At 42.3% G+C, this 26,096-nt stretch overlaps 1 protein-coding gene across 2 annotated transcripts; it reads right to left on the reverse strand.

Moving 5' to 3' along the window:
• Positions 1-248: 248 nt before the first annotated feature.
• Positions 249-24,617, reverse strand: usp53b (ubiquitin specific peptidase 53b). 2 transcript variants are annotated; one of them, XM_026910836.3, is made up of 18 exons: positions 24,300-24,617; positions 18,757-19,437; positions 18,470-18,562; positions 18,167-18,301; positions 17,437-17,547; positions 16,776-16,858; positions 16,235-16,340; positions 14,184-14,330; positions 13,560-13,709; positions 13,107-13,275; positions 6,121-6,222; positions 5,700-5,804; positions 4,085-4,631; positions 3,773-3,840; positions 2,727-2,793; positions 1,405-1,847; positions 705-818; positions 249-595 (listed from the first exon to the last, which is right to left on the reverse strand). In XM_026910836.3, exons 2-17 carry the CDS (start codon positions 18,937-18,939, stop codon positions 742-744), a joined length of 2,586 nt encoding a protein of 861 aa, XP_026766637.3. In that variant the 5' UTR covers positions 18,940-19,437; positions 24,300-24,617; the 3' UTR covers positions 249-595; positions 705-741. The 2 variants fall into 2 exon arrangements, with proteins under 2 accessions (XP_026766637.3, XP_026766636.3); XM_026910835.3 differs by having other exon boundaries at positions 18,757-19,440.
• Positions 24,618-26,096: the final 1,479 nt, after the last annotated feature.

The following is a 26,096-nucleotide window of genomic DNA, read 5'->3' on the forward strand; positions in this document are numbered from 1 at the left end:
GGTGTAGAAGACGAGTGTGTACAGGATGTTCAGTGTGAGCGTCTGGGTCTCAGGCTTCTCGCTCACGCTGATCGCGCTGTACTTCAGCTCTCCTGCTGATTCTGAAAGCTTTTCTTTCTTAAACTAAACCCAGGTTTATCGATTCGTTCCAAATCCATCACATCATTTTTCTACTTTGAAATACATCAGTGTATAAATCTGATTTCTAATTTCTGTCTGAGAGAAATAAAAAAACACAAAAATCATACTTGAGTGTTTTAAATCAAGTTTATTAAACAAAGACTAAAAATGAATGCATAGACATCATTGAAAAATATATAGAGGAAATCGCTGTAGTTTCGTATGAAGTGTCACGCCGGTATTCCGCATGACGACACAGAGAGAAGGCACTCCACAGACGACCTTGGACCATTTCCAGCTCTGTTCTGTGTGAAATTCTGGATTTTTGACATGAATAAACCTGATGTCCTTTTTTTAACCCGGTCAGAATTTTATCAATAAAGCATGAAAATGGCGGCTTCACCGATCCACGATGATCTGTTCTCTTCCACGACTCTTTGGCCTTCAGCTTTAAACTGCATATTTAACAACGGCCCTTTAAAATAAAAAAAGTGTTATTTAATATAAAACAAGCGATTCTAAATGAAGGCTGTGTGTTACTTCGTGCTCAGATACACTGCTTTCTGTGGTCTGTTTATACGCACTGGCATCGATCAGGACGTTTCTCTCTTCCACACACCTTCACAGATACCCGCGCTCGTCCAGGCCTTTCGGACTCACCGGGTGCCACTTCGCCATGGATTTATTGCTGCTTGAACCTGCAGAAGAAAAGCACAGAAAATGACACTGAGTGACGAGAGAAGTGAGGAGAAGTAAAAAACCAGACACACGTAAAGGAAGCTGATGCGTGGTGATGATTTACATTCCACACGCTGAGAATTCTGTAGACGTTAAAAATAATCCAATTAATGAACTAATCAAAAAAAATCTTTAATCAACTATCAAGACAAAAATGCCAGCCTTAATTTGTATATTTAAAGGTAAAAACCGTCAGGTTTCTACTTTTTGTTGTGTAAATCTATTAAAACATGAGTTTCCTAAACTGCTAAATGTTAAAGTGTGTCTGTTTTTACGCATTTCTACACAAATACTACAGTTTATTCTGTCAGCAGTCCAGCAGCCACTTAACCTTAAAGCAAAAAATCAGGGTATAAAATTGGTGTCATTAAGTAAAAAAAAAATCATACAATTCAGACTTTATTTTAAATATTGTGCAATGCACAGTGTAGAAAACTATTCAAAACGTCCATCGCTAATTTCTCGTGATCGGTTTGGGTGAAGAGTGTCTGCGTTCTGTCCAGGGGAGAATGAAATGATGAATGAGAGAGATGAGATGTTCTGTACCCGTGTCAACTCGGGTCTTGGCGTGATCGGAGGGAGGCGGAGCCATGCTGAGCACCAGCGGTCTCTGGTGATGATACTTCAGTCTGTATGCGTCTGTCATGCAGTTGTCCACGGAGAAATAGGTGGTGAGTGCGACTCCAGCTTTACTCCGGCTCTGCTCCGTCTCGCTCGTCTCCTCGTCTCTCCGCTCCGGCTCCGCTCCACACTTCAGATCAGACGCTGGTGTCTGGAGGAGTCGAGGGCGGAAAGGCGGCTCTCTCCGGGCCTCGGCTGCCCGCTGGGTGTGTTTAGGGCGTGAGGGCGGAGTGGGCGGGGCCAGGGACGACTCCGCGGGCGCGGTCTCGCTGGTGCCGGAGCGGTAAGCGCTGTCCTCCTGCTCGGACGCCGCGTTACTCGTCTCATCTGAGCTGTTACAGTCTGAGGACGAGTATCTCTGCTTCCGTCTGGGACACAGACAGAGTTTTAAACAAACACACAGTCACATATAAAACAGGGTTCAGAACTAATATCTCCAAAAAGGTTGATATTTCTTCATTATCTTGTGAAAGAAGAGAAACCTCGCGTTTCTTTCAGTTCATCTGACTGTAAAGTAACACAATTAATATACGTAATAACAGCTACTATAATAATCAGCTCATTTTATGCTCATAGTTATTATTTATCCTGATTATTCAGCCAATGAACGAACACAAACTTTTATCTTATAATTTATACAAAACGGTTAAAAAAAAAAAGTATAGTTATAAAAAAATGTGTACTTAATCTTATACTTTAGATAAATAATTAATTAAATTTATATTCATCATCACAGCATGTAACTAAACAGACATAACCACAGAGTTCCTGATTTAAACCCCAGCTATTATTAAAGGGTTAACTGAGGAAACAAAACATCATATTCATGATTACAATCTGATTAACTGTACAGCTTTATTTTAACAATAATTATTAGTTATTATCTCCATATCTGTCATTAGGAATATAAACAATGACTAAAATCACCTTTTAGTTTCATATTTACTCAGATTTTATGTGCATTTGTTTTTACTCCAGCTTGTTACTCTGAGGGAAAATGATGTTAAATGCTGGAGTTAATCAGTGTAATGTGACTTTTAAATAAAATTCCAAAATCTGTCTTTTTGTCTTGTTCTCTTTTAGTAAAAATGTAAATTTAAACCAAAATTAACCCGATAAAACTGATGAAATGTCACTAAAAGTGTGAAAGGAAGTTTTCAGTGAATGTTCGTAAAATTATTCTGTCCATACATTTTAATATTAAATGAATAATATAACTGTGAGTAAAAGTGTGTGTCCTCTGATACCTCGCATTCGGACTTCCTTTCAGCAGGTTCTCAGAGTTCCGTCCCTGAAGCTTCAGCACATGTTTAGCTGAAAAGCAGAGAGCAGTGTTTCATTTAGAAATCCTTATGGACTGAACCGCCAGGCTGTAATACTGCAGTGTGAACACGAGGGGGCAGGAGTGTCCATATCATCAGTAAACACAAACCAATTAAACTAACTAACAGTAAATACACACTTTCTCTCCTGCAGTTTATAAAGAAATTAGAGGTAAGTTTATACTGAGCATGTTGGAGCATCTGTCACAGGTCTGTGCAAAAGTATTCAACCCCCTTAAGTCTTTAGATTCTCTGGGATTACAAGCGACAGATTATTCCACTCAGTATTTTTACTGCAAACAAATCTGCTCTTAAAGTAAAAAATTTAAAGTCAAAAATCATTTTTTTTCAGCAGACCTTCAAAAAAACTAATTGAAAAAAAGTGTGATGGGGTCGGTGAAGTTCCTTCCAGCTCTGCACTGTTTGGGATTTTCACTCGTTCTTCCTGCCCGATTTGCTCCTCCAGCTTCTTCATGTTGGATGGATGTTGTCTGTTTGCTGCAGTTTTAAACAGTGCTACAGACCGTCAGTGGGATTCAGATCTGGACTGGGACTTGGTCACTGTAGAACTGTAGATCATCGTCCTGCTGAAAGGCGAATACTTACGCAGCAGCATTTTTATTTTCTTTGAAATACTTCCTGACTAATAATTAATTCTGACTTTGCGAATTCACTGTAAGAGAACACGAGCAGGAAGAATATGTGTATTTATCATTTGCTGTTCAGACAATCTGATCAAGAAATCACATCAGTTATTAAACTACAGGAGCAGAGAAATGTGTCTTTCAGTGCGAAACACTTTCCATAAACCCTGTTAGAACAGATATACTGAGTTTCTTAAATATACTGAAGTGTGTGTGTGTGTGTGTATTTGTGTGAGTGTGTGTGTGTATGTATTTGTGTGTATGTGTGTGTGTGTGTCTGTGTACGTGTATATGTGTGTGTGTGTGTGTGTGTGTGTGTGTACTCACTGTGAATCAGCGGTGAGCGCACTGCCTCTGTTTTAGCTTCCACACGGCTGTGAGTGTGCGCTGGAGCCCTGAAATATTAGGAACATTAACCCGGTTTAAATTTATACTAAAAGTGTTGCTTAATGTTAATTATGTTAGAAATGTGTGACTTGGTGAAAATCACATCAGTTATTACACTACAGCAGGGAAACACTTTCCATAAACCCTATTATTAAACCAGAGCGCAGCGCTGAACCTCCACCGTGGGTTTGTCGTGAGTTGAATCTTGATGCTGATTGGTTAACGAGTCACTGACTTGACTTTTTTCACTACCTGAGCTGCTGAGCCTCGGTTCCTCGTATCTCCTTCCCCAGCAGGTTCTCCACTCCCGGAGAGTCGGCGTTGGCAGAACCGCTGCTCAGCCTGTCGCTGCTCTCGTAACCGGACTCCGTCCTCTGGATGGTCCAGTGGTCTGCTCTGGGCACTGCTGTGGCTCCGCCCCTCAGCGCGGCGTCATGCTGAGACTCCTGAGAACTGCGGCTCTCTGTCTCCGGCCTCGTCTCGTCCTCGTAGATGGTCATGAGTCCTCGGGGCCTGTGCTCGGACGGCGCCCTCTCCTGCCGGCGATTACAGCGTGGACTTCCGTGGACTTGCTGCTGCTGCTTCCTGTGCTCCAGTTCACTCAGAACTCTGTCCACGTTCAGGACTTCACGCACAGGACGCCACGACGGCTTGGGCTTTCCACCTGAACCTCCGACCGTGCTCGTGTGGGGGGCGGAGTGATCTGAGCGAGCTGGGCGGGGCATTCTCGGTGTTCTCTGGTCAGAGTGGGAGCGAGGGCCGTTCTCAGAAGGAGACGATGATCCTGGAAACGTCACGTCTAAACAGAAACGTGGAAACGTGTTTCAGTTGTAAGAGTCATTTAGTTCTGTCCAGTCACCATGTTTAATAATGTCCCTTCATGGAGTTAATCATTTAAATATAAAAAAAAGTTGTTAAAGGTTGATGCTACTTTAATTCCAGCATAAACCTAAAATCGAATGTAGTAGTGTATGTAGTATTCTGTCACGCGGTGTCACTTTGTGTCCTTGTCTCGTGAGACGTGAGTCAGCACGGTGACACCAGCTGCATCGATGGATAAATTAAAGAGAGCATTCCTCGTTCCATAAATTGTTCTACTTATTACAGAATGATTTAGAAGGTAGCTATAGCTAATATTTAAATGTTAGCCAAACGCTCGAGCCCTGCAGAGGTTATGTGCAGTCTGTCTGTCCACTGAGATCCCGTCATCGTTAGTACAGCGGCAACTTTCCCAGTTTTTCCTGCGACAATCTCACCTCAGACTTTTACAGCCTCTGATGTGCTGTGATGTACAGTGATTTTCACAATAATGCGTTATTTTCATGATATTTGTCTGTACTTTAAACTGCGAGTCTCTCGGCATGCTGCTCCTCACCGCGTGCGTCACTCCACTCGTCTGCCTTCACTACGTCACATTCCAATTCCAGCAATAGTTCATTACACTGGAACCGTTACTACACACTCCATATTAATTCCTTATCTATAGAACTGTAGTATAAAGACATCGCACACACACACTAACATACACACACACACTCATACACACACACACACACACACGCTCATATGTGTCAAACACACACACTCATAAACATATGAGTGTGTGTTAGTGTGTGTGAGTGTGTGTGTGTGTGTGTGTGTGTGTGAGAGCTGGGCTCTTGTTTAGGACACAGATGGTGCTCTGTGATGTTGGCCGTGAGCCAGAGCACTGAACCTGTTCCTGAGTGTAACTTCCTCTGAGCTCGACCTTCTGCAGAGGACAGAGCTCTCAACACGAGCGAATAAAATAAATAATAATAAATCCCTGTGAACTGTGGAATTGTGCACCTCGGTATTGGAGTGTGTGTGTGTGTGTGTGTGTGCACGCCTCTGTGTTGAAGTGAATCTGCCCTGCGATGGACTCGCTCAGTCTCTCGTCTCGCTCTCTCTGCTCCGTGTGTCATCTCTCTCGGAGCGTCGGGATAAACTTTCACTGGAAAGCAGAAGATTCCAGAAACATTCCACATTTAATCCTTTATCACTCAATCAGGAAACACACTACCCAGATATATTAGATTATATTAGATTAGATTAGAGTAGAGTAGAGTAGAGTAGAATAGAGTAGATTAGATTAGATTTCCTAAAGAAGATTCCATGTTGTAATGTTTAAAGCACAAAAAGAGAACATACGCAGCACGTGTTAATGAAGCTGATGTGTGATTTCAGTGTGTGATTTATTCTGGTGTGTGATTTCATCGTGTGTGTGTTTGTGTGTGTGTGTGTGTTTGTGTGTGTGTGTTGTGTCTTACGTCGGCTGGCTGACTGCAGTGTGTGTTTGTGATTATTGCGCAGTGATGCTGCAGCTTCTCTTCCTCCGTCAAGTCTCTTTGGCCCTGAGATTGTGACCTCGCCTACAAACACACACAGAGAATTCAATTAAAAACACCATTTTACCATTTTACATCCAACACATTTAATAATAATAATAATAAATCACATGGCTCAGTGTTTTGTTAAATGTGTCTCTGTGTGTGTGTGTGTGTGTGTGTGTGCAAGTGCTGACAGTCTGATGTGAAATAACTGGACAAGTGGGAAAATAAAAAAAAATAAAAATAAAATAAAACACAGTTTGAGCTGGAGAGATGATTCACTCACACTCACACACACACACACACTCTCACACACACACACACACACACACACACACAGACTTCGGTTCAGCTCAAAATGAGTGTGTTTTTACATTCTGGCCAAATGTGGACCAAGAAATAAAAATCACTTAACAACAGGTTGTCATGGTAGCGATGGACTACATTACCCATCAGCCATTGAAAGCACCATGTCACATGACCACACACACCATGTCACATGACCACGAGCACCATGTCACATGACCGCGAGCACCTGAATCACGTTGTCTGATCTCTGGTATTTAAGTCACGCATTGTCTTCTGGTCGGTTTGTTTAGGAATCGAAACGCTCGTCTCAACTGCTCTAAACAATTTAATTTCATATGCTTTATGTTTTTATTTTATTTTATTTTAGATTACATGTGGTTGATTTTTTTAATGTGTTAAAACTGTGTGTGTGTAAATGATGTCAGGTTTGTGAAAAGGTGTGTGTGTGTGTGTGTGTGTTTTCATACCCATTGTATATTCTGCTAATAATTACTGCTCGAGTGTGTAGTCTGATAATAAAAGGATAACGATGTTGTGCTGCTGTTAGAGAGGCGCTCGGAGCCGGCGAGGCAGGCGAGGGTTAAACCGTGGAACACAGAGGGCATCCGAGGACACCGCAGCAGAAGCAACTGAAAATGTTGATCAAAGCACTGGCACACGGAGACGGATCAGAACCGGCTGCCAGCTTTCAGCTCAGCAGAAAAACTGCAGCGAGATCAGAAAGTGCAGCAGCGACAAGTCCAGTAACGAACCGCCGTTAAACTTCCACCTGAAAAGCTCGAGTCTCATCACAACACAACTGACAACCTTTTACTGTAGAGTAGAAAAGATTCAAACAGATGTGCTGAACTTTCAGCGTCTCATCCAGAACCAAAGCAGCCTGAAGATAAAGCTCTGGTGAGGAGAGTGCAGAATACAGTAACACAATAATGATGACACATAACACAATAAACATAACACATAACACATAACACAATAACACAATAAACATAACACAATAAACATAACACATAACACAATAAACATAACACATAACACAATAACACAATAAACATAACACAATAACACAATAAACATAACACAATAACACATAACACAATAACCATAACACATAACACAATAACACAATAAACATAACACAATAACACATAACACAATAACCATAACACATAACACAATAACACAATAAACATAACACAATAACACAATAACACAACCCTAAAGCCCGGTTCTGCGTGTCATCATATCACACTACAGAGTTACAGACTCGGCTGTGAAGAAAAGGAGGAAGGAAGAGACGAAGGAATGAAGGTAAATATTTCATCACGAAGTAAACCAGAAAGATTCAAAACATCACAGACTGAACACCGCTTTAACTTAACGTTAAACACTAGAGACCGAACAACGCTTTAACTTAACGTTAAACACTAGAGACCGAACAACGCTTTAACTTAACGTTAAACACTAGAGACCGAACAACGCTTTAACTTAACGTTAAACACTAGGGACCGAACGCCGCTTTAACTTAACGTTAAACACTAGAGACCGAACGCCGCTTTAACTTAACGTTAAACACTAGAGACCGAACGCCGCTTTAACTTAACGTTAAACACTAGAGACCGAACACCGCTTTAACTTAACGTTAAACACTAGAGACCGAACGCCGCTTTAACTTAACGTTAAACACTAGAGACCGAACAACGCTTTAACTTAACGTTAAACACTAGAGACCGAACACCGCTTTAACTTAACGTTAAACACTAGAGACCGAACACCGCTTTAACTTAACGTTAAACACTAGAGACCGAACACCGCTTTAACTTAACGTTAAACACTAGAGACCGAACAACGCTTTAACTTAACGTTAAACACTAGAGACCGAACGCCGCTTTAACTTAACGTTAAACACTAGAGACCGAACGCCGCTTTAACTTTAACGTTAAACACTAGAGACCGAACGCCGCTTTAACTTAACGTTAAACACTAGAGACCGAACGCCGCTTTAACTTAACGTTAAACACTAGAGACCGAACAACGCTTTAACTTAACGTTAAACACTAGAGACCGAACGCCGCTTTAACTTTAACGTTAAACACTAGAGACCGAACACAGCTTTAACTTAACGTTAAACACTAGAGACCGAACACAGCTTTAACTTAACGTTAAACACTAGAGACCGAACACAGCTTTAACTTAACGTTAAACACTAGAGACCGAACACCGCTTTAACTTAACGTTAAACACTAGAGACCGAACGCCGCTTTAACTTAACGTTAAACACTAGAGACCGAACGCCGCTTTAACTTAACGTTAAACACTAGAGACCGAACGCCGCTTTAACTTAACGTTAAACACTAGAGCCCGAACGCCGCTTTAACTTAACGTTAAACACTAGAGCCCGAACGCCGCTTTAACTTAACGTTAAACACTAGAGACCGAACGCCGCTTTAACTTAACGTTAAACACTAGAGACCGAACGCCGCTTTAACTTAACGTTAAACACTAGAGACCGAACGCCGCTTTAACTTAACGTTAAACACTAGAGCCCGAACGCCGCTTTAACTTAACGTTAAACACTAGAGCCCGAACGCCGCTTTAACTTAACGTTAAACACTAGAGACCGAACGCCGCTTTAACTTAACGTTAAACACTAGAGACCGAACACAGCTTTAACTTAACGTTAAACACTAGAGACCGAACGCCGCTTTAACTTAACGTTAAACACTAGAGACCGAACACAGCTTTAACTTAACGTTAAACACTAGAGGCCGAACACAGCTTTAACTTTAACGTTAAACACTAGAGACCGAACACAGCTTTAACTTTAACGTTAAACACTAGAGACCGAACACAGCTTTAACTTAACGTTAAACACTAGAGACCGAACACAGCTTTAACTTAACGTTAAACACTAGAGGCCGAACACAGCTTTAACTTAACGTTAAACACTAGAGACCGAACACCGCTTTAACTTAACGTTAAACACTAGAGGCCGAACACAGCTTTAACTTTAACGTTAAACACTAGAGACCGAACGCCGCTTTAACTTAACGTTAAACACTAGAGACCGAACACAGCTTTAACTTAACGTTAAACACTAGAGACCGAACACAGCTTTAACTTAACGTTAAACACTAGAGGCCGAACACAGCTTTAACTTAACGTTAAACACTAGAGACCGAACACCGCTTTAACTTAACGTTAAACACTAGAGGCCGAACACAGCTTTAACTTAACGTTAAACACTAGAGACCGAACGCCGCTTTAACTTAACGTTAAACACTAGAGACCGAACGCCGCTTTAACTTAACGTTAAACACTAGAGACCGAACGCCGCTTTAACTTAACGTTAAACACTAGAGACCGAACGCCGCTTTAACTTAACGTTAAACACTAGAGCCCGAACGCCGCTTTAACTTAACGTTAAACACTAGAGCCCGAACGCCGCTTTAACTTAACGTTAAACACTAGAGACCGAACACAGCTTTAACTTAACGTTAAACACTAGAGACCGAACACAGCTTTAACTTAACGTTAAACACTAGAGACCGAACACAGCTTTAACTTTAACGTTAAACACTAGAGACCGAACACAGCTTTAACTTAACGTTAAACACTAGAGACCGAACACAGCTTTAACTTAACGTTAAACACTAGAGACCGAACGCCGCTTTAACTTAACGTTAAACACTAGAGACCGAACGCCGCTTTAACTTAACGTTAAACACTAGAGACCGAACGCCGCTTTAACTTAACGTTAAACACTAGAGACCGAACGCCGCTTTAACTTAACGTTAAACACTAGAGACCGAACGCCGCTTTAACTTAACGTTAAACACTAGAGACCGAACGCCGCTTTAACTTAACGTTAAACACTAGAGGCCGAACGCCGCTTTAACTTAACGTTAAACACTAGAGGCCGAACACAGCTTTAACTTTAACGTTAAACACTAGAGACCGAACGCCGCTTTAACTTTAACGTTAAACACTAGAGACCGAACGCCGCTTTAACTTTAACGTTAAACACTAGAGACCGAACGCCGCTTTAACTTAACGTTAAACACTAGAGACCGAACGCCGCTTTAACTTAACGTTAAACACTAGAGACCGAACGCCGCTTTAACTTAACGTTAAACACTAGAGACCGAACGCCGCTTTAACTTAACGTTAAACACTAGAGACCGAACGCCGCTTTAACTTTAACGTTAAACACTAGAGACCGAACGCCGCTTTAACTTAACGTTAAACACTAGAGACCGAACGCCGCTTTAACTTAACGTTAAACACTAGAGACCGAACGCCTCTTTAACTTAACGTTAAACACTAGAGACCGAACGCCTCTTTAACTTTAACGTTAAACACAAGAGACCGAACGCCGCTTTAACTTAACGTTAAACACTAGAGACCGAACGCCGCTTTAACTTAACGTTAAACACTAGAGACCGAACGCCGCTTTAACTTAACGTTAAACACTAGAGACCGAACGCCGCTTTAACTTAACGTTAAACACTAGAGACCGAACGCCGCTTTAACTTAACGTTAAACACTAGAGACCGAACGCCGCTTTAACTTAACGTTAAACACTAGAGACCGAACGCCGCTTTAACTTTAACGTTAAACACTAGAGACCGAACGCCGCTTTAACTTAACGTTAAACACTAGAGACCGAACGCCGCTTTAACTTTAACGTTAAACACTAGAGACCGAACGCCGCTTTAACTTAACGTTAAACACTAGAGACCGAACGCCGCTTTAACTTTAACGTTAAACACTAGAGACCGAACAACGCTTTAACTTAACGTTAAACACTAGAGGCCGAACGCCGCTTTAACTTAACGTTAAACACTAGAGACCGAACGCCGCTTTAACTTTAACGTTAAACACTAGAGACCGAACACAGCTTTAACTTAACGTTAAACACTAGAGACCGAACGCCGCTTTAACTTAACGTTAAACACTAGAGACCGAACGCCGCTTTAACTTAACGTTAAACACTAGAGACCGAACGCCGCTTTAACTTAACGTTAAACACTAGAGACCGAACGCCGCTTTAACTTAACGTTAAACACTAGAGACCGAACGCCGCTTTAACTTTAACGTTAAACACTAGAGACCGAACGCCGCTTTAACTTAACGTTAAACACTAGAGCCCGAACACCGCTTTAACTTAACGTTAAACACTAGAGACCGAACACAGCGCAGAACCGCTGGAGTGTGGAGCAGAAGGACAGCAGTTAACACACTCATCCTCCAATCAGTAATAATTCCAGCTGAATCAATAAACTCTGCAAGTGTTTAACTGTGTGTGCAGTCGCAACTCAACACAACACTGCGTTCAGTACTCATCACTAAACACTCAACACCACACTCAACACATGATGAATCAATAATAATTCCAGCTGAATCAATAAACTCTGTTTTATTGTTTAGTGTTTATCTTTGTGTGCAGTCGCACTCCAACACTGCGTTCAGTACTCGACACTAAACACTCAACACCACACTCAACACTAAACACTCAACACCACACTCAACACTCGACATCGCACTCAACACTACACACTCAACACTGCAATCAACACTGCATTCAACACTCAACACCAAACACTCAACACCGTGTTCAACACCAAACACTCAACACCACATTCAACACTAAACACTCAACACCACATTCAACATTCAACACTCAACACTGTGTTCAACACTCAATACTAAACACTCAACACTGCATTTATATATCAGCCATTCAACAAATATTTATCTTCATAAAATCCTCATTCACTCAATACATCTGAAATTCCATTAAAATACTGATTCCCACTAATGATTTTAAAAAGTGTACTGCCCCACGATGCCCCACACTGCCCCGCACTGCCCCACAATGCCCCGCACTGCCCCGCCCTGCCCCGCCCTGCCCCACACTGCCCCACGATGCCCCGCGATGCCCCGCCCTGCCCCACGATGCTCCACACTGCCCCACACTGCCCCACGATGCCCCACGCTGCCCCATGCTCAGGGGAAGAGCAGCTGACAGGGCAGTTGATTACAGAGGTGCCACATTGGGCTAGTTTAAAATACTCCACAGCCACCAAGATTGTTTTATCGCAAATAATCAGAATTAAATCAAAGTGTAATTGCAGACTGTGTGTGTGTGTGTGTGTGTGTCTGTCTGTGTGTATGTGTGTGTGTGGTGTACAGAACCATGTCTACTGTAAGATATGCAGATGTGTAGAGGGGAAGTGGATTACGGAGTGGATGATGGCCGTACGTGAGAAATGCGTGTGCACCACCGTGACCTTGTTTCACTCAAAGGCTGAGAGAAAGAAGAAACTTTGTCCCTCTTTTCCTGTGCTGAATTTTCTGCATTAGTTTCAGGTCTTTGGTGGTTATTGAGATGTAGTTAGGCTGGAAATTTTAGCTGAAATCTGGAAACCCTGGCTAATAACCTTAGCTCTCCCGTGTTTATCTCGCTGGTGACGGGACACACACCTGCTGTATGGAACACAGTTTAACAAAGCTCTCATTCATTAACTAGCACGAGATAACCCGAGTCAAAACTACCCGAGTGATAAATCATCGTAAAGCCGTAATTCTGGGTTAAAGGCTGATTGGCTGCTTACCTGGCCCCTCCCCATTGAGGGCAGATTTGTACTGGGACCACATGGTGGTCTGTCGGGGGGCGTCTTCATTGGACACGGCGCTGCCGTCCGGGTTAGCGTAGAACAGAAGAAGCGGCTGGAAATGTCCTCGGATACACTTAGACGCAACGTCCTTCCATTTAGAGCCAATCTGAACACAACACAATGTTCTCTGAAATCTGAGCAAATAAACACTGCAAAATGACCAACAAAGTCTAAAGGCTGGAATTGTTGAATATGTTTCAACTTTACAGTTAGAAAAAGAAAAAAATTAGCAAATTGGATGTAAACAGAAAATTCAGATTTTATATGAGAATTCTTCTAACAGCAAATAAACAATATCTGACAATAATTTAGTAAAATGTGTTGGTAAATAAAGCCAGACCTCAGCAGTGGAGTTTCTAAAGTTAACCATGAATAAATAAATGAGAAGACCTCTTTCACTGTGGCGTCGTCGAAGAACACCCATTTGGAAGACTTGCTGTGGTAGGCGAAGGCGAGGTAATGGCGGCTGGAGTAGCAGATCATTCCCACCAGGTGAAGCTCTCGCTTCTTAGCATTTTCATCAGTAACTCTGTAGAAAAGCTGGAACGAGCGAAGGAATACGATCAGCGGAGTGATGAGTTACACACAGGTCTTTATCATGTCCTGAAAATATCCTCATTTTATACAAAAACACTGCAGAAAACGTCCACTGAAAACCTGACTGACACAACATTATAATATCTCTAAAACAAACTGTAGCTTTTACCAGAGCAGAAATGTGGAGGTGTGATTGAGTAAAGTTTACTATCAGAATGATGGATTAGTAGTAAGAGAGAAGTTTTGTCTGGAACTTCAGGGGCAATAAACTGAGGTCTAGGTCATTTAGCGTAGCCAGTCCATCTACTGGCATGTTTGTGGGAGATGGGAGGAAACCGGAGAACCCGGAGGAAACCCACATGGACATGGGGAGAACATGTGATACAGAGAGTACCCTGAGTTCAGGATTGAACCAGAACCCAGGAGGCTAAATTAATCTGAATTCTGATTGGTGGACGGGGTGGTGTGTGTCCTGACCCCCGACAGGTTGAGGTGAGGGCCGAGAGAGCGGATCACGTCCTCGGTCAGATCCGACTGTTCGGCGTCCCACACGAAGCCGATGGTGACGATCTCGGGACAGTTCATTAGCACGCGGCGGATCTTGATGCTCTGCCCGCAGTTACTCTGTGGACCAGAAGGAAAGGTGAGATTACACCCTGCAGGAACGCTGAATAAAATTAACACAACGATAGGTCGAGCAGTGGAAACATTACTTCTCATTATTACTCATTATTATAAAATCTTCTACTAATTATCAGTTATAGAGAAAACCCCTGATGATAGGTTTTACACTTATATTGTGAATTTTACAGATTGTTCCATGTCTAGGACAGAAATTAGAAATGAAAGTGTGACTTACAGAAATTTAACCTTATAATTATGACCCTGGAAATACCTAATTATAATTCATTATTCTGTTCGGAGAAGTCTCATGACATTAAATCTGAATCCTGACAGGAAGTGTGATTTGTAGAAAGTCATTAATTCACCTCACTGTGTGTGTATAGGGATATGTGTCATGATAGTGCCAAAGGGGCACTGAACTACATTACCCATCAGCCCTAGCACATCACATGACCATGTCACATGTCCCACTGATCACTCACACCTGTTCTGTGTTACCCCTAATAAGCAGCCTATTTAACTTCTGCTTTCTGTGTGTTTCATTGTTAAGCTTGTTGCTGTGTGTGTCACAGCCTCGCTCATATTTGGCCTGTTTTTGTTTTGTGTCTGTTGTTTATGTTTATTGTTCTTGTTTTCACTGTTTTGGTGATACAGTAAAATCTGCACTTGCATCCACTGCCTCTACACACTCATGACTATATATGTGTGTGTGTGTATATATATATATATATATATATATATATATATATATATTTATATATAAAATGTAGTATGAGGTGAAGCTGCAGTGAAATACACAGACACACGCTTAAACATCCTCAGAAACACGTGTCGTCCCCCGGAGAGCTACAGTAAATATAGACTGTCACATGACCCGCTGTTATGTCATCATTGGCGCAGAGTCGAGGCTCAGGCCTGAATCAGCAGATACACACTGTGTGTGTGTGTGTGTGTGTGTGTGTGTGTGTGTGTTTGAGTCTTAAAGAACATGACAGTGTGTTACTGCACTGTTAATTTACCTTCTATTCTTAACGTTACACAGCAGGATTAACGCTCAGGAAGAGACAAGTGCAAATGCACTTTAGTATTTAATGTATTTTTAGTTTACAGGGCAGAGATTACGTATTACAAAAATAAAAACATGCTGGCTAAACTATCTTTCTGCTCATAGAGGTATCCTCTCATGTACATGAACTTTCACATCTCTGTCTCTTTACAAAAGATAAATTTGGCACAATCGCGTTAAAGTCAAGTCACCTTTGTTTATACAGCACGTTTAAAGACAACACGTCTTCAGCAAAGTGCTGTACAATAAAATCGAGTAATTCTAAACAGCAATTAAATAAATCAATAAAAGAATTGGGAGAATGAATAAGTCTTTAAATGGGGGGATGTCTTTATAAAAAAGCGTAAAGACAGTGACAGGAAAAGCTCGTTCATCTTTAAACCCTGTTCAGTTTGTTAAATGCAGCGGAGTTTACTGTAATAAACTTCTAGCAATAGCACAGCTGCTTTTGCTGCATTGACCTCTGAAGGGGCGGAGCTTCGTATCGCAGCTTATCCAATCCAGAAGAGATGAAGTGTTAGTTTTAGACATGTGCAGGCCTGAGATTTATTCCAAACTTCCAAAGCTGACCATAAACTATTCCATGGAAAAGAAGTGCTGGTGTACAGGCTGGATTAGACTGAAAGTCTTTAGTCACGTGAAGAAGCGTATGCTGGGAATTTGTGACTTCAGGTTTAGGACTTGTGTTTTTCTCATGCCCTAAAATCTCTTGAAGACTGTAGAATTTAATAGTTTGATACTTTAGCACTGTAAAATGATCATCCTCACTCAGGCCAAACGATGCGAACAAAGTATAAATGTCATGTAGTAACTGACTTTAAAGAAATACTCGACATACAGGGCAGTTGCGCAGATCTCCGATGGTGTTTGCTGCCTGCAGCAGTTCACTGAACATATCAGAGCGCAATCTGTCCGTTCTCTCCAACACACGCTCCACCTGCTGACTAACACACACACACACACAAAACAAGTGACTTATTTAGACTACTTATCCAAAACCTAACAGAATTTTTAACATTAATTGTTTTAATCCCTTCCACAAACTACAAAGTTTTCAGTTTTTAATTCCTGAGCAAACTTGTAAAAATAGAGCAAACCTTCTAGTTCAACCTTCATCCTGTTCAACTTACAATATTAGGAGAATGGTTCTTTAAGGGTTAAGGGTTCTTAGCTTCCTAAGCTTTTTGCGCACAGTGGAAAAAAAAGAACTGTAAACTGTTACGTTATTTTTATCAATCCTCAGCTAAAATGGGAATCAGTAAGTTACACCACAGTAAGCCTGGCTCTGGTCTCTGTGCTGGTGTAGTGACGTTTCTGTGCTGTAAATTAAGCGTACAGGAGCTCAGAGAGCAGGATGCTGCGGAGGATAACGAGCTCACCAGAGGGCCGTAGTGGACACGTAGTGCACTAATTCGGTGAAGGGCAGAGGATCCAACGACGCTCCACAACTCCGACACACAAACTGCAGAGTGAGAACGCTACAGTCAGCACTCAGCTAGCTTTAATTTATACTGAAGAAACATCAATCCTCTAATGTCCTGCTCGTGCAACTGCACGTCCCTTCAGCTGTCTCTAAAGTCTGCTCTAAAATCTGTTCAACTGCAGCAACAACAATAACAACAATAATAATAATAATAATAATAATAATAATAATAATAATTTTATTTTCATTTTTATATAGCATCTTTCATATGTTTAAATTTCAGCTCAGTTGTTTATGTGGGACTACGGCTGATTTTAACACCCAAAATGGTTGATATATTTTATCCAGTTTTTGAACTTTATGAGGAACTGTACCACAACTGAGTAAAAACAAAAGTGCAACTCTTCTTATTATGTCAACTTCACGTTTGTCCAATCAGCTCCATTCAATACAAGAAGCCCCGCCCCCTGCGGTTCCTGGCCTGCAGAAACGTACAGAAGCAGCAGCAGGAGCCAAAAAGGTTCATGAAACTGTTCCTGAGTTCCTGAACATGTTCCTGGAAAGGTTCCTGTGTGCAGCGTTTGCAGCTAGTGCACTGCACAGGTATAGTGCTGTACCTGTTCGTACAGAGTCATGGCGAACTTCTGGTGCGTGATGCAGGACCTGGAGGTACAAGTTTCACCCGAATCACACACCAGGTGCAGATGAATCCTCTCCAGGATGTTTTCCTGTCTCACACAGCATGGAGAGGAAAAAAAAAAAGACAACACCATTATATAAGTGGGTCAAGAAAAGAACCATGTTCCGCTTAGAGAAAAATCACAGAGTGGAAAGAGTTCATGATAAAATCTGAGTGCTTGCGTCAATAATCAGAAATAAAGCAGGTTTTTTTTGGATAAGTAAGAGTTCTTAGCTTCCAAAAATGATTCTACTTGGAAAGCTTTCTGCTAGAGAAACACTCTGTGGAAACGGACAGCCAAAGACCTGTAATTTTGTATAAAGGTGTATAGTTATATCATTTACAGTATAGTTATAAAAAGTAAAAAGTGGGTGTGAAGTAAGTATACTGCCTGAACTTTACCATATACTGGCTTATCAATAGAAATAAAAACAGCATTACACTCGGGAACGTGGAAATCCTTTTATAACAAACTTTACACTCATTGTTTGTGATTATTTGGACTAGTCTGTAACTGCGGCAGAATATTAGTGCAGGAGATCTGGAATTAAACCCACGTTAGAGAAATGTGATTTAAAATAAAAGAGGAGAAAGATATTGACTGTTTGTGGATTTATATGATCAGTGAGTGAAAGGAGTGAATTTAGCGCGGGATAAAAGTGACGTACGAAACATTCGGCAGCGTCGTCCATGAGGCCGAGCTGGAAACGCTGCTCGTCTTTAAAGGTCTCGGCCAGCGCGTGCCGCAGCGAGTCTGAGGGCAACACTCGCTCCCGACTCTGCTGGAACTGACTGAAGATGCTCTGCGGGGACGAGAAGAAAATCAAGAGCAATGAAACATTTATATTATTTTAAATAACCATAACAGCCAGGTCTTTTCATAGACTAGTTCAAATAAACCAAAATACAGCATGTGTGTACAGACTCAAACCCCGATCCAGATCTGTGGCAGGTCGATTGTGTGTATAGACCTTTAAAGCGCAGAAGATGCAGGCGTCGCCGAGGCAGAAATGAGCTGAGAGTTGTCTCAGACTCCTCCTGAAGATGTCCAGCTGCCAGAGAACCTACAGGAACAAAGAGAGTCAGCTGGAGAACGAGCTTTCTACACAAACATCACCAGGCAGTGGTCATCGTTAGCACTGAACAGAAAAACAGTGTGATTTTTCACCAGCATTGTTAGCAGTCATTGTTTGTTCTTATTGTTAGCCAGAGTTTCTGAGAGTGTACCCGTGATGTTTAGCGTTCTCTCAGCACTCACCTGCACAGCGCTGTTGAGGAAGCAGCTGTTCTGGCCGGGTTCGTTGAGCAGACCCTTGGTGAGAGCCAGTGAGAGCATGCTTCCTGGCTGATACGACTTCCCCAAGCCTGGACCTGCGACGCCTCCTGTACCAGCACCAAAGCCTCCGCTCCCCGGCTTCCTGAACAGCTTGACCCATGCCATGGGACACGAGTCCTCCTTGCTCCAGAGCTCAGAACGAGTCACTTATTTATAAAAAATGTCAAGGACACCGTGTCCATCTCAGGCAACGCGTGTAGCTAACGCTGCCTGGTGGACGAGGCAATCCCACAGTGCTCTGGAGACGGTCTGAATCAGTAGCTAGTTTTTGTTTAGGTCCAGAATTTGAGCCGAAACCATTGGGATGGGGAAAGTGTCACAGTTTATAGACCTTCTAGCCCCATGCTGAAGCGAGGAAAAACATCTCGCCTAGCCACAGGTTGTGTTTGCAGATCCTGCAGCTTGGACAATGGATGTTCTCAGAAAGATCTTTTTGTGAAAGAACCATGGCACTGGCATGCAAAAGGAAAATACAGACAAAGGGACAAAATCAGTTACTCTCCAAGGTACTCCAGAGACAATCAGAGCAGGTCACTCAGTACCCCATCCATAACACGAAGGTCTCAAAGCACTGGGCCAGAACATCGTCCAACAAAGGATGACCTGCTGTGAATGACAGAGAGATAGCGAAATAAATGAGAAGAAAATCAATGATTGTTAAGCAGAGCACCACTTCAATCTACAACAAGTGTTCAGCAAAATGAGGTGTGACCAAAACCCAGCTACAGTTCCAGGACACTCCACATTTCTGAACTCGTGCTGAATCCCAGAGGCTATCTGCACTTTTCCTTTCCAGCTCTCAGGCTCTCGGGATCAATACGCCATAAAACAATTGCTGAGTGGCTGGATATTTCTGCTGCTTCAGCGCTAGTGGAGAGGCAGGGCCAGATCCAACCCCTGCATCAGACTCGCCTCCAACTATCAGCTCACTTTCAGTGTAAAAAAAGAGATTCCTGATCTTTTTAATTCCTGTTTATCATAACAACTTAAGAAACGGTTCCTCATGGTTCTAGCTATCTTCTGTAGCTTTCTTCCAGTGATGTTAGGGTTCAATAGAGAACCTTCAAGATTCCTTCCAGTGAGAATCTTTTTTCTGATATTACAGAATCTCACATACCTTCTTCTCTCTCAGGTACACTCTTAAACAAGTTCCAGCTAGCACCCTAAAGGTTTCTTCCCTATAGGGGAACCTTTATCCCTCAAATACCTGACGCTGAATTCACACTTTGAAGCCCAAATCTTTCAAATTAATCTCAAAATGTTCTTTCCGTAAAGACTTGCTGGAGTCTATTAACTCTACACGGCTTAATTCTGAAGTTCTTTACACAGAAAGCAGGAGTTAAAATCAGGTTAGAATCGTAATCACAGCTGATTGGTCCAGAACCACAACGAGCTCATCACATCTCACGTCTAACGTAAGGAACACCGATTTCAGATAAAAACTCGAACATGCACAATTTGGAGATTTTATAAAACATTCAGGCTTTTTCTTGTACTATCTACACCTTATGAAGTTTGTAAACAAAAAAAAATATTTTTGTATTTTTTAAATGTTACGGTTTTAGATGTTACAGATAATAAACAAAATCACAAAAATAAATCTGACAAAATAAGAATGAGAAATTAAAAAAAAGCTTCAGTACATTTCTACGGAAAGCTAAAGAGTTCTTCAGTTTGTCCTAAAGAAACGCTTACAGCACAGGACTACTGGACAAGTATACACACTTCAAAAATGGGTTCCTCATGGGTTCTGAGGATAGTTAGGGGTTCTAGGGTTCTAGATTTAACCTTTTTTTCCCAAGTGTCTTGGACTAAATGTCTGTTTCAGAGAGGTGCTCAACACGTGGATTCCAGCTGTCACGGGATCTACGAATTGTGGTCAACAAGAAATATTTATATATTTATCCTATAAAGTTAATTAACATTCTTAATCATGATTAACACCTACTGTGTTCATATGAATTAAAGTTAATTCAAAAGAATAACGTAACAATTAATACAAACGTGCTTAATAAGAATAATAATAATAATAATAATAATAATGATAAACATATGCTGTTTAAGCTGTAAAATTTGATTTGTATTTGGAGAGTTGACATTTTGCAGTGTTGATTTCACACAAACAGCCTCATGTGCAGATTCTGCGCATGGCCAAGCAGAGAGAGACTGCAGAGTACAGGGTTGCCAGATTCATCCGATTAGCCCCTTTTCCCATAAGGGGATTTTATATTCCACTCGGGTTCTAAACTCTAGATATTTACATTTACTGAGTAATTTTGATCTGAGGACGTGGATGAAGGGAAGCTCTGTGGAAGCTCTGTGGAAGAAGGGAAGATCTGTGAAAGAACTGTGAAAGAAGGGAAGCTCTGTGGAAGCTCTGCGGAAGATCTGTGGAAGCTCTGTGGAAGCTCTGTGGAAGAAGGGAAGCTCTGTGGAAGATCTGTGGAAGAAGGGAAGCTCTGTGGAAGATCTGTGGAAGAAGGGAAGCTCTGTGGAAGAAGGGAAGCTCTGCAGAAGATCTGTGGAAGAAGGGAAGCTCTGTGGAAGAAGGGAAGCTCTGTGGAAGATCTGTGGAAGAAGGGAAGCTCTGTGGAAGATCTGTGGAAGAAGGGAAGCTCTGTGGAAGAAGGGAAGCTCTGTGGAAGATCTGTGGAAGAAGGGAAGATCTGTGGAAGCTCTGTGGAAGAAGGGAAGCTCTGTGGAAGATCTGTGGAAGAAGGGAAGCTCTGTGGAAGAAGGGAAGCTCTGTGGAAGCTCTGTTAGAAGCTCTGAGCCAGCACGTGGATTACAAATGTAGAGGTGATTTTATATAAACCAATCTGGCAACCCAGAGTGAGGTAGCAGTGCTGACAGGTCTGTTTACAGCACATCCTCTCACACACATTGCAGCTCAACACTCACACACTGCAGCTCAACACTTACACTGCAGCTCAACACTCACACTGCAGCTCAACACTTACACACTGCTGCTCAACACTTACACACTGCAGCTCAACACTGCAGCTCAACACTTACACACTGCTGCTCAACACTTACACACTGCAGCTCAACACTGCAGCTCAACACTTACACACTGCTGCTCAACACTTACACACTGCAGCTCAACACTTACACACTGCTGCTCAACACTTACACACTGCAGCTTAACACTGCAGCTCAACACTTACACACTGCTGCTCAACACTTACACACTGCAGCTCAACACTTACACACTGCTGCTCAACACTTACACACTGCAGCTCAACACTTACACACTGCAGCTCAACACTTACACTGCAGCTCAACACTTACACTGCAGCTCAACACTTACACACTGCTGCTCAACACTTACACACTGCTGCTCAACACTTACACACTGCAGCTTAACACTGCAGCTCAACACTTACACACTGCTGCTCAACACTTACACACTGCAGCTCAACACTTACACACTGCAGCTCAACACTGCAGCTCAACACTTACACACTGCAGCTCAACACTCACACACTGCAGCTCAACACTTACACACTGCAGCTCAACACTTACACACTGCAGCTCAACACTTACACACTGCAGCTCAACACTGCAGTTTAACACACACACTGCAGCTCAACACTTACACACTGCAGCTCAACACTGCAGCTCAACACTCACACACTGCAGCTCAACACTAACACACTGCAGCTCAACACTTACACACTGCAGCTCAACACTGCAGCTCAACACTCACACACTGCAGCTCAACACTAACACACTGCAGCTCAACACTTATACTGCTGCTCAACACTTACACACTGCAGCTCAACACTTATACTGCTGCTCAACACTTACACACTGCAGCTCAACACTTATACTGCTGCTCAACACTTACACACTGCAGCTCAACACTTACACACTGCAGCTCAACACTTACACACTGCAGCTCAACACTTACACACTGCAGCTCAACACTGCAGCTTAACACTAACACACTGCAGCTCAACACTGCAGCTCAACACACACACACTGCAGCTCAACACTTACACACTGCAGCTCAACACTGCAGCTCAACACTTACACACTGCAGCTCAACACTGCAGCTCAACACTTACACACTGCAGCTCAACACTGCAGCTCAACACTTACACTGCTGCTCAACACTTACACACTGCAGCTCAACACTTACACACTGCAGCTCAACACTGCAGCTCAACACTTACACACTGCAGCTCAACACTCACACACTGCAGCTCAACACTTACACACTGCAGCTCAACACTTACACACTGCAGCTCAACACTTACACTGCAGCTCAACACTTACACACTGCAGCTCAACACTGCAGCTCAACACTTACACACTGCAGCTCAACACTTACACACTGCAGCTCAACACTCACACACTGCAGCTCAACACTTACACACTGCAGCTCAACACTTACACAATTCAGCTCAACACTTACACACTGCAGCTCAACACTGCAGCTTAACACTAACACACTGCAGCTCAACACTGCAGCTCAACACACACACACTGCAGCTCAACACTTACACACTGCAGCTCAACACTGCAGCTCAACACTTACACACTGCAGCTCAACACTGCAGCTCAACACTCACACACTGCAGCTCAACGATTACACTGCAGCTCAACACTCACACACTGCAGCTCAACACTTACACTGCAGCTCAACACTTACACACTGCAGCTCAACACTTACACACTGCAGCTCAACACTGCAGCTCAACACTTACACACTGCAGCTCAACACTTACACACTGCAGCTCAACACTGCAGCTCAACACTTACACACTGCAGCTCAACACTCACACACTGCAGCTCAACACTTACACACTGCAGCTCAACACTTACACTGCTGCTCAACACTTACACACTGCAGCTCAACACTTACACACTGCTGCTCAACACTTACACTGCAGCTCAACACTTACACACTGCAGCTCAACACTTACACACTGCAGCTCAACACTTACACTGCAGCTCAACACTTACACACTGCTGCTCAACACTTACACTGCAGCTCAACACTTACACACTGCAGCTCAACACTCACACACTGCAGCTCAACACTTACACTGCAGCTCAACACTTACACACTGCAGCTCAACACTTACACACTGCAGCTCAACACTCACACACTGCAGCTCAACACTTACACTGCAGCTCAACACTCACACACTGCAGCTCAACACTTACACACTGCAGCTCAACACTCACACACTGCAGCTCAACACTTACACACTGCACGTGTGGCTGTAGAGCGTTACAGCAGTGTTTACACACATGTAATAAAACCCTGGATAAACACCTGAATGATGATTTTGTCCGCCTGCTAAAGCTGCGCATGTTTTTAAGGTGATAAATCATGCGGTGTTTATTTAAACGCTGTTTCCTCTCTAAGTCCTCAGTCTGGTTCTTTAATCGCACACTGATGCGCTGAAAATGACCAGAAATAAAGGATTAATAAAGGATAATAATCTACTCACCCACGTGCGTGAATAAGGACAGCTGGAGTCCCGATTCTTCATCACAGTGCAGCTCTGACAGGCTCACGCTCACACCGCATCAGTCCCGCAAAATCCCTCCGCTCCAAACCACAGCAGTAAACAACAACAACAACAACAACAACAGCAGCATCAACAGCAGCGCTGATGGACTGATACACTGATGGACTGATACACTGATGGACTGATACACTGATGGACTGATACACTGATGGAGTCCGCGGCTCGGTCCGGTTCTGTTCTGTCGGTTCTGTTGCTGTGATTCTGCGGAAGCGGCGATGAACGAGACTCCCTACCGGATAACGGTGTGACGTCATGTAAGCCCCGCCCACCGCGAGCTGACCGCTTACTGCAGTCCCTGTAGAATAAACTGGGCACCGGCGCGCGCTTCTTCAAACAGGATGCCAGATTGGGGAAAATCCTCCAGCTGAGAGTGCACTATTACACTGTACACATACAGACACACACACTCTCACTGTACACTGGTGTGTACTGTAAAGAGATTTGTACCTTTAGTGTGTATCTCTTACCTAAGAAGGTGTGTGTGTAGTGCAGCTTTAATCATCTTTCAGATTAAAGCTTTAAATATATATATATATATATATCAGTGGTTTATAAGCTCTAATTATATCCCTGAAATTAATTTTAAAGGTATAAAGGTACAAAACATGTCCCCTCAATGGTACCACATCAGCAACAAGGAAAGGTACAGTTTGGTACCTTTATTTCTGAGATATAGATTTTATAACTTTAGGTTATTTATAGACACACAACAGCTTAAAGTGCTTGATATCAAATAAAAAGATCCTAAACTGTAAAAAGACAAACATTACAATCAGGTAGAATAAAATAAAACATGATAAATACGAATAAAACAAAGACATTAATAGAAAAAATAGTGCAGAAGTGTTTTAGATCAGATTTAGATCAGTGTAAACTCAGAGTGTAATAAATAAATAGAATAAAAAAATGTCAAATATTATTACAAACAGTTTAGGAAGGACTTTAAAATGTTAAATTAAATCAATATTTTTATTCTTTTTAAAGTTGATATTAAGCTGCTGACTCCAGAATAATAAATAATATTGAGTTTAGAAGAATAAAATTTCCTGTACTTTAGAGAACATGCATTCTCATGATCATTGTGTCTTTAAAGGGTTAATGTGGATTAGGTGTGTTCAGGCTTCAGTTCAATCTGGCAACCTGCTCCTTCAGTCTGGGCCTCTAACCGTCCCACAGTTATCCAACAGGAACTTTAACTGGAACAAGAGCAAGAACTGGAACTGGATCTGGAACAGGAACTGGATCTGGAACTGGAGAGGAATTTACTCAACGTCGTGGTGCATCAAGATCTAGAACCATGGTTCTTAAAGTGAGGTTCAGGGAACTCCAGAAGTCCAGAATGGTTCTATGTGCCATTGTGTCACTCTGATGTGTCAGAAGTAAGCTGTCATTTAAGTGTTATAACACAGCCTTATATCACTGAACATCTGTGTCCCCTGACGGAAGTGTTATAACAATTTGACCTAAAAATGAACAAAAGCAGTCTTTATGACAGCTACTTTATGTCATGACAGGCTTATAGAGGTGTAACGATACATCATGATGCAATGATTTGATGATGTGCATCATGGACATGAGTGATTCACATGAAATCAGCATTCTGTTAGTTATGCATGTAATGCAGTTGCACTGTTGAACACCAGAGGTCTCAATCTGCACAACCCACAGAGTTGAAATATATCGAGTACACGCTGGTCACATGATCATGTTCTTTCA

Source organism: Pangasianodon hypophthalmus, chromosome 28 (genome assembly GCF_027358585.1).
Source record: "Pangasianodon hypophthalmus isolate fPanHyp1 chromosome 28, fPanHyp1.pri, whole genome shotgun sequence".
Taxonomy (NCBI): domain Eukaryota; kingdom Metazoa; phylum Chordata; class Actinopteri; order Siluriformes; family Pangasiidae; genus Pangasianodon; species Pangasianodon hypophthalmus.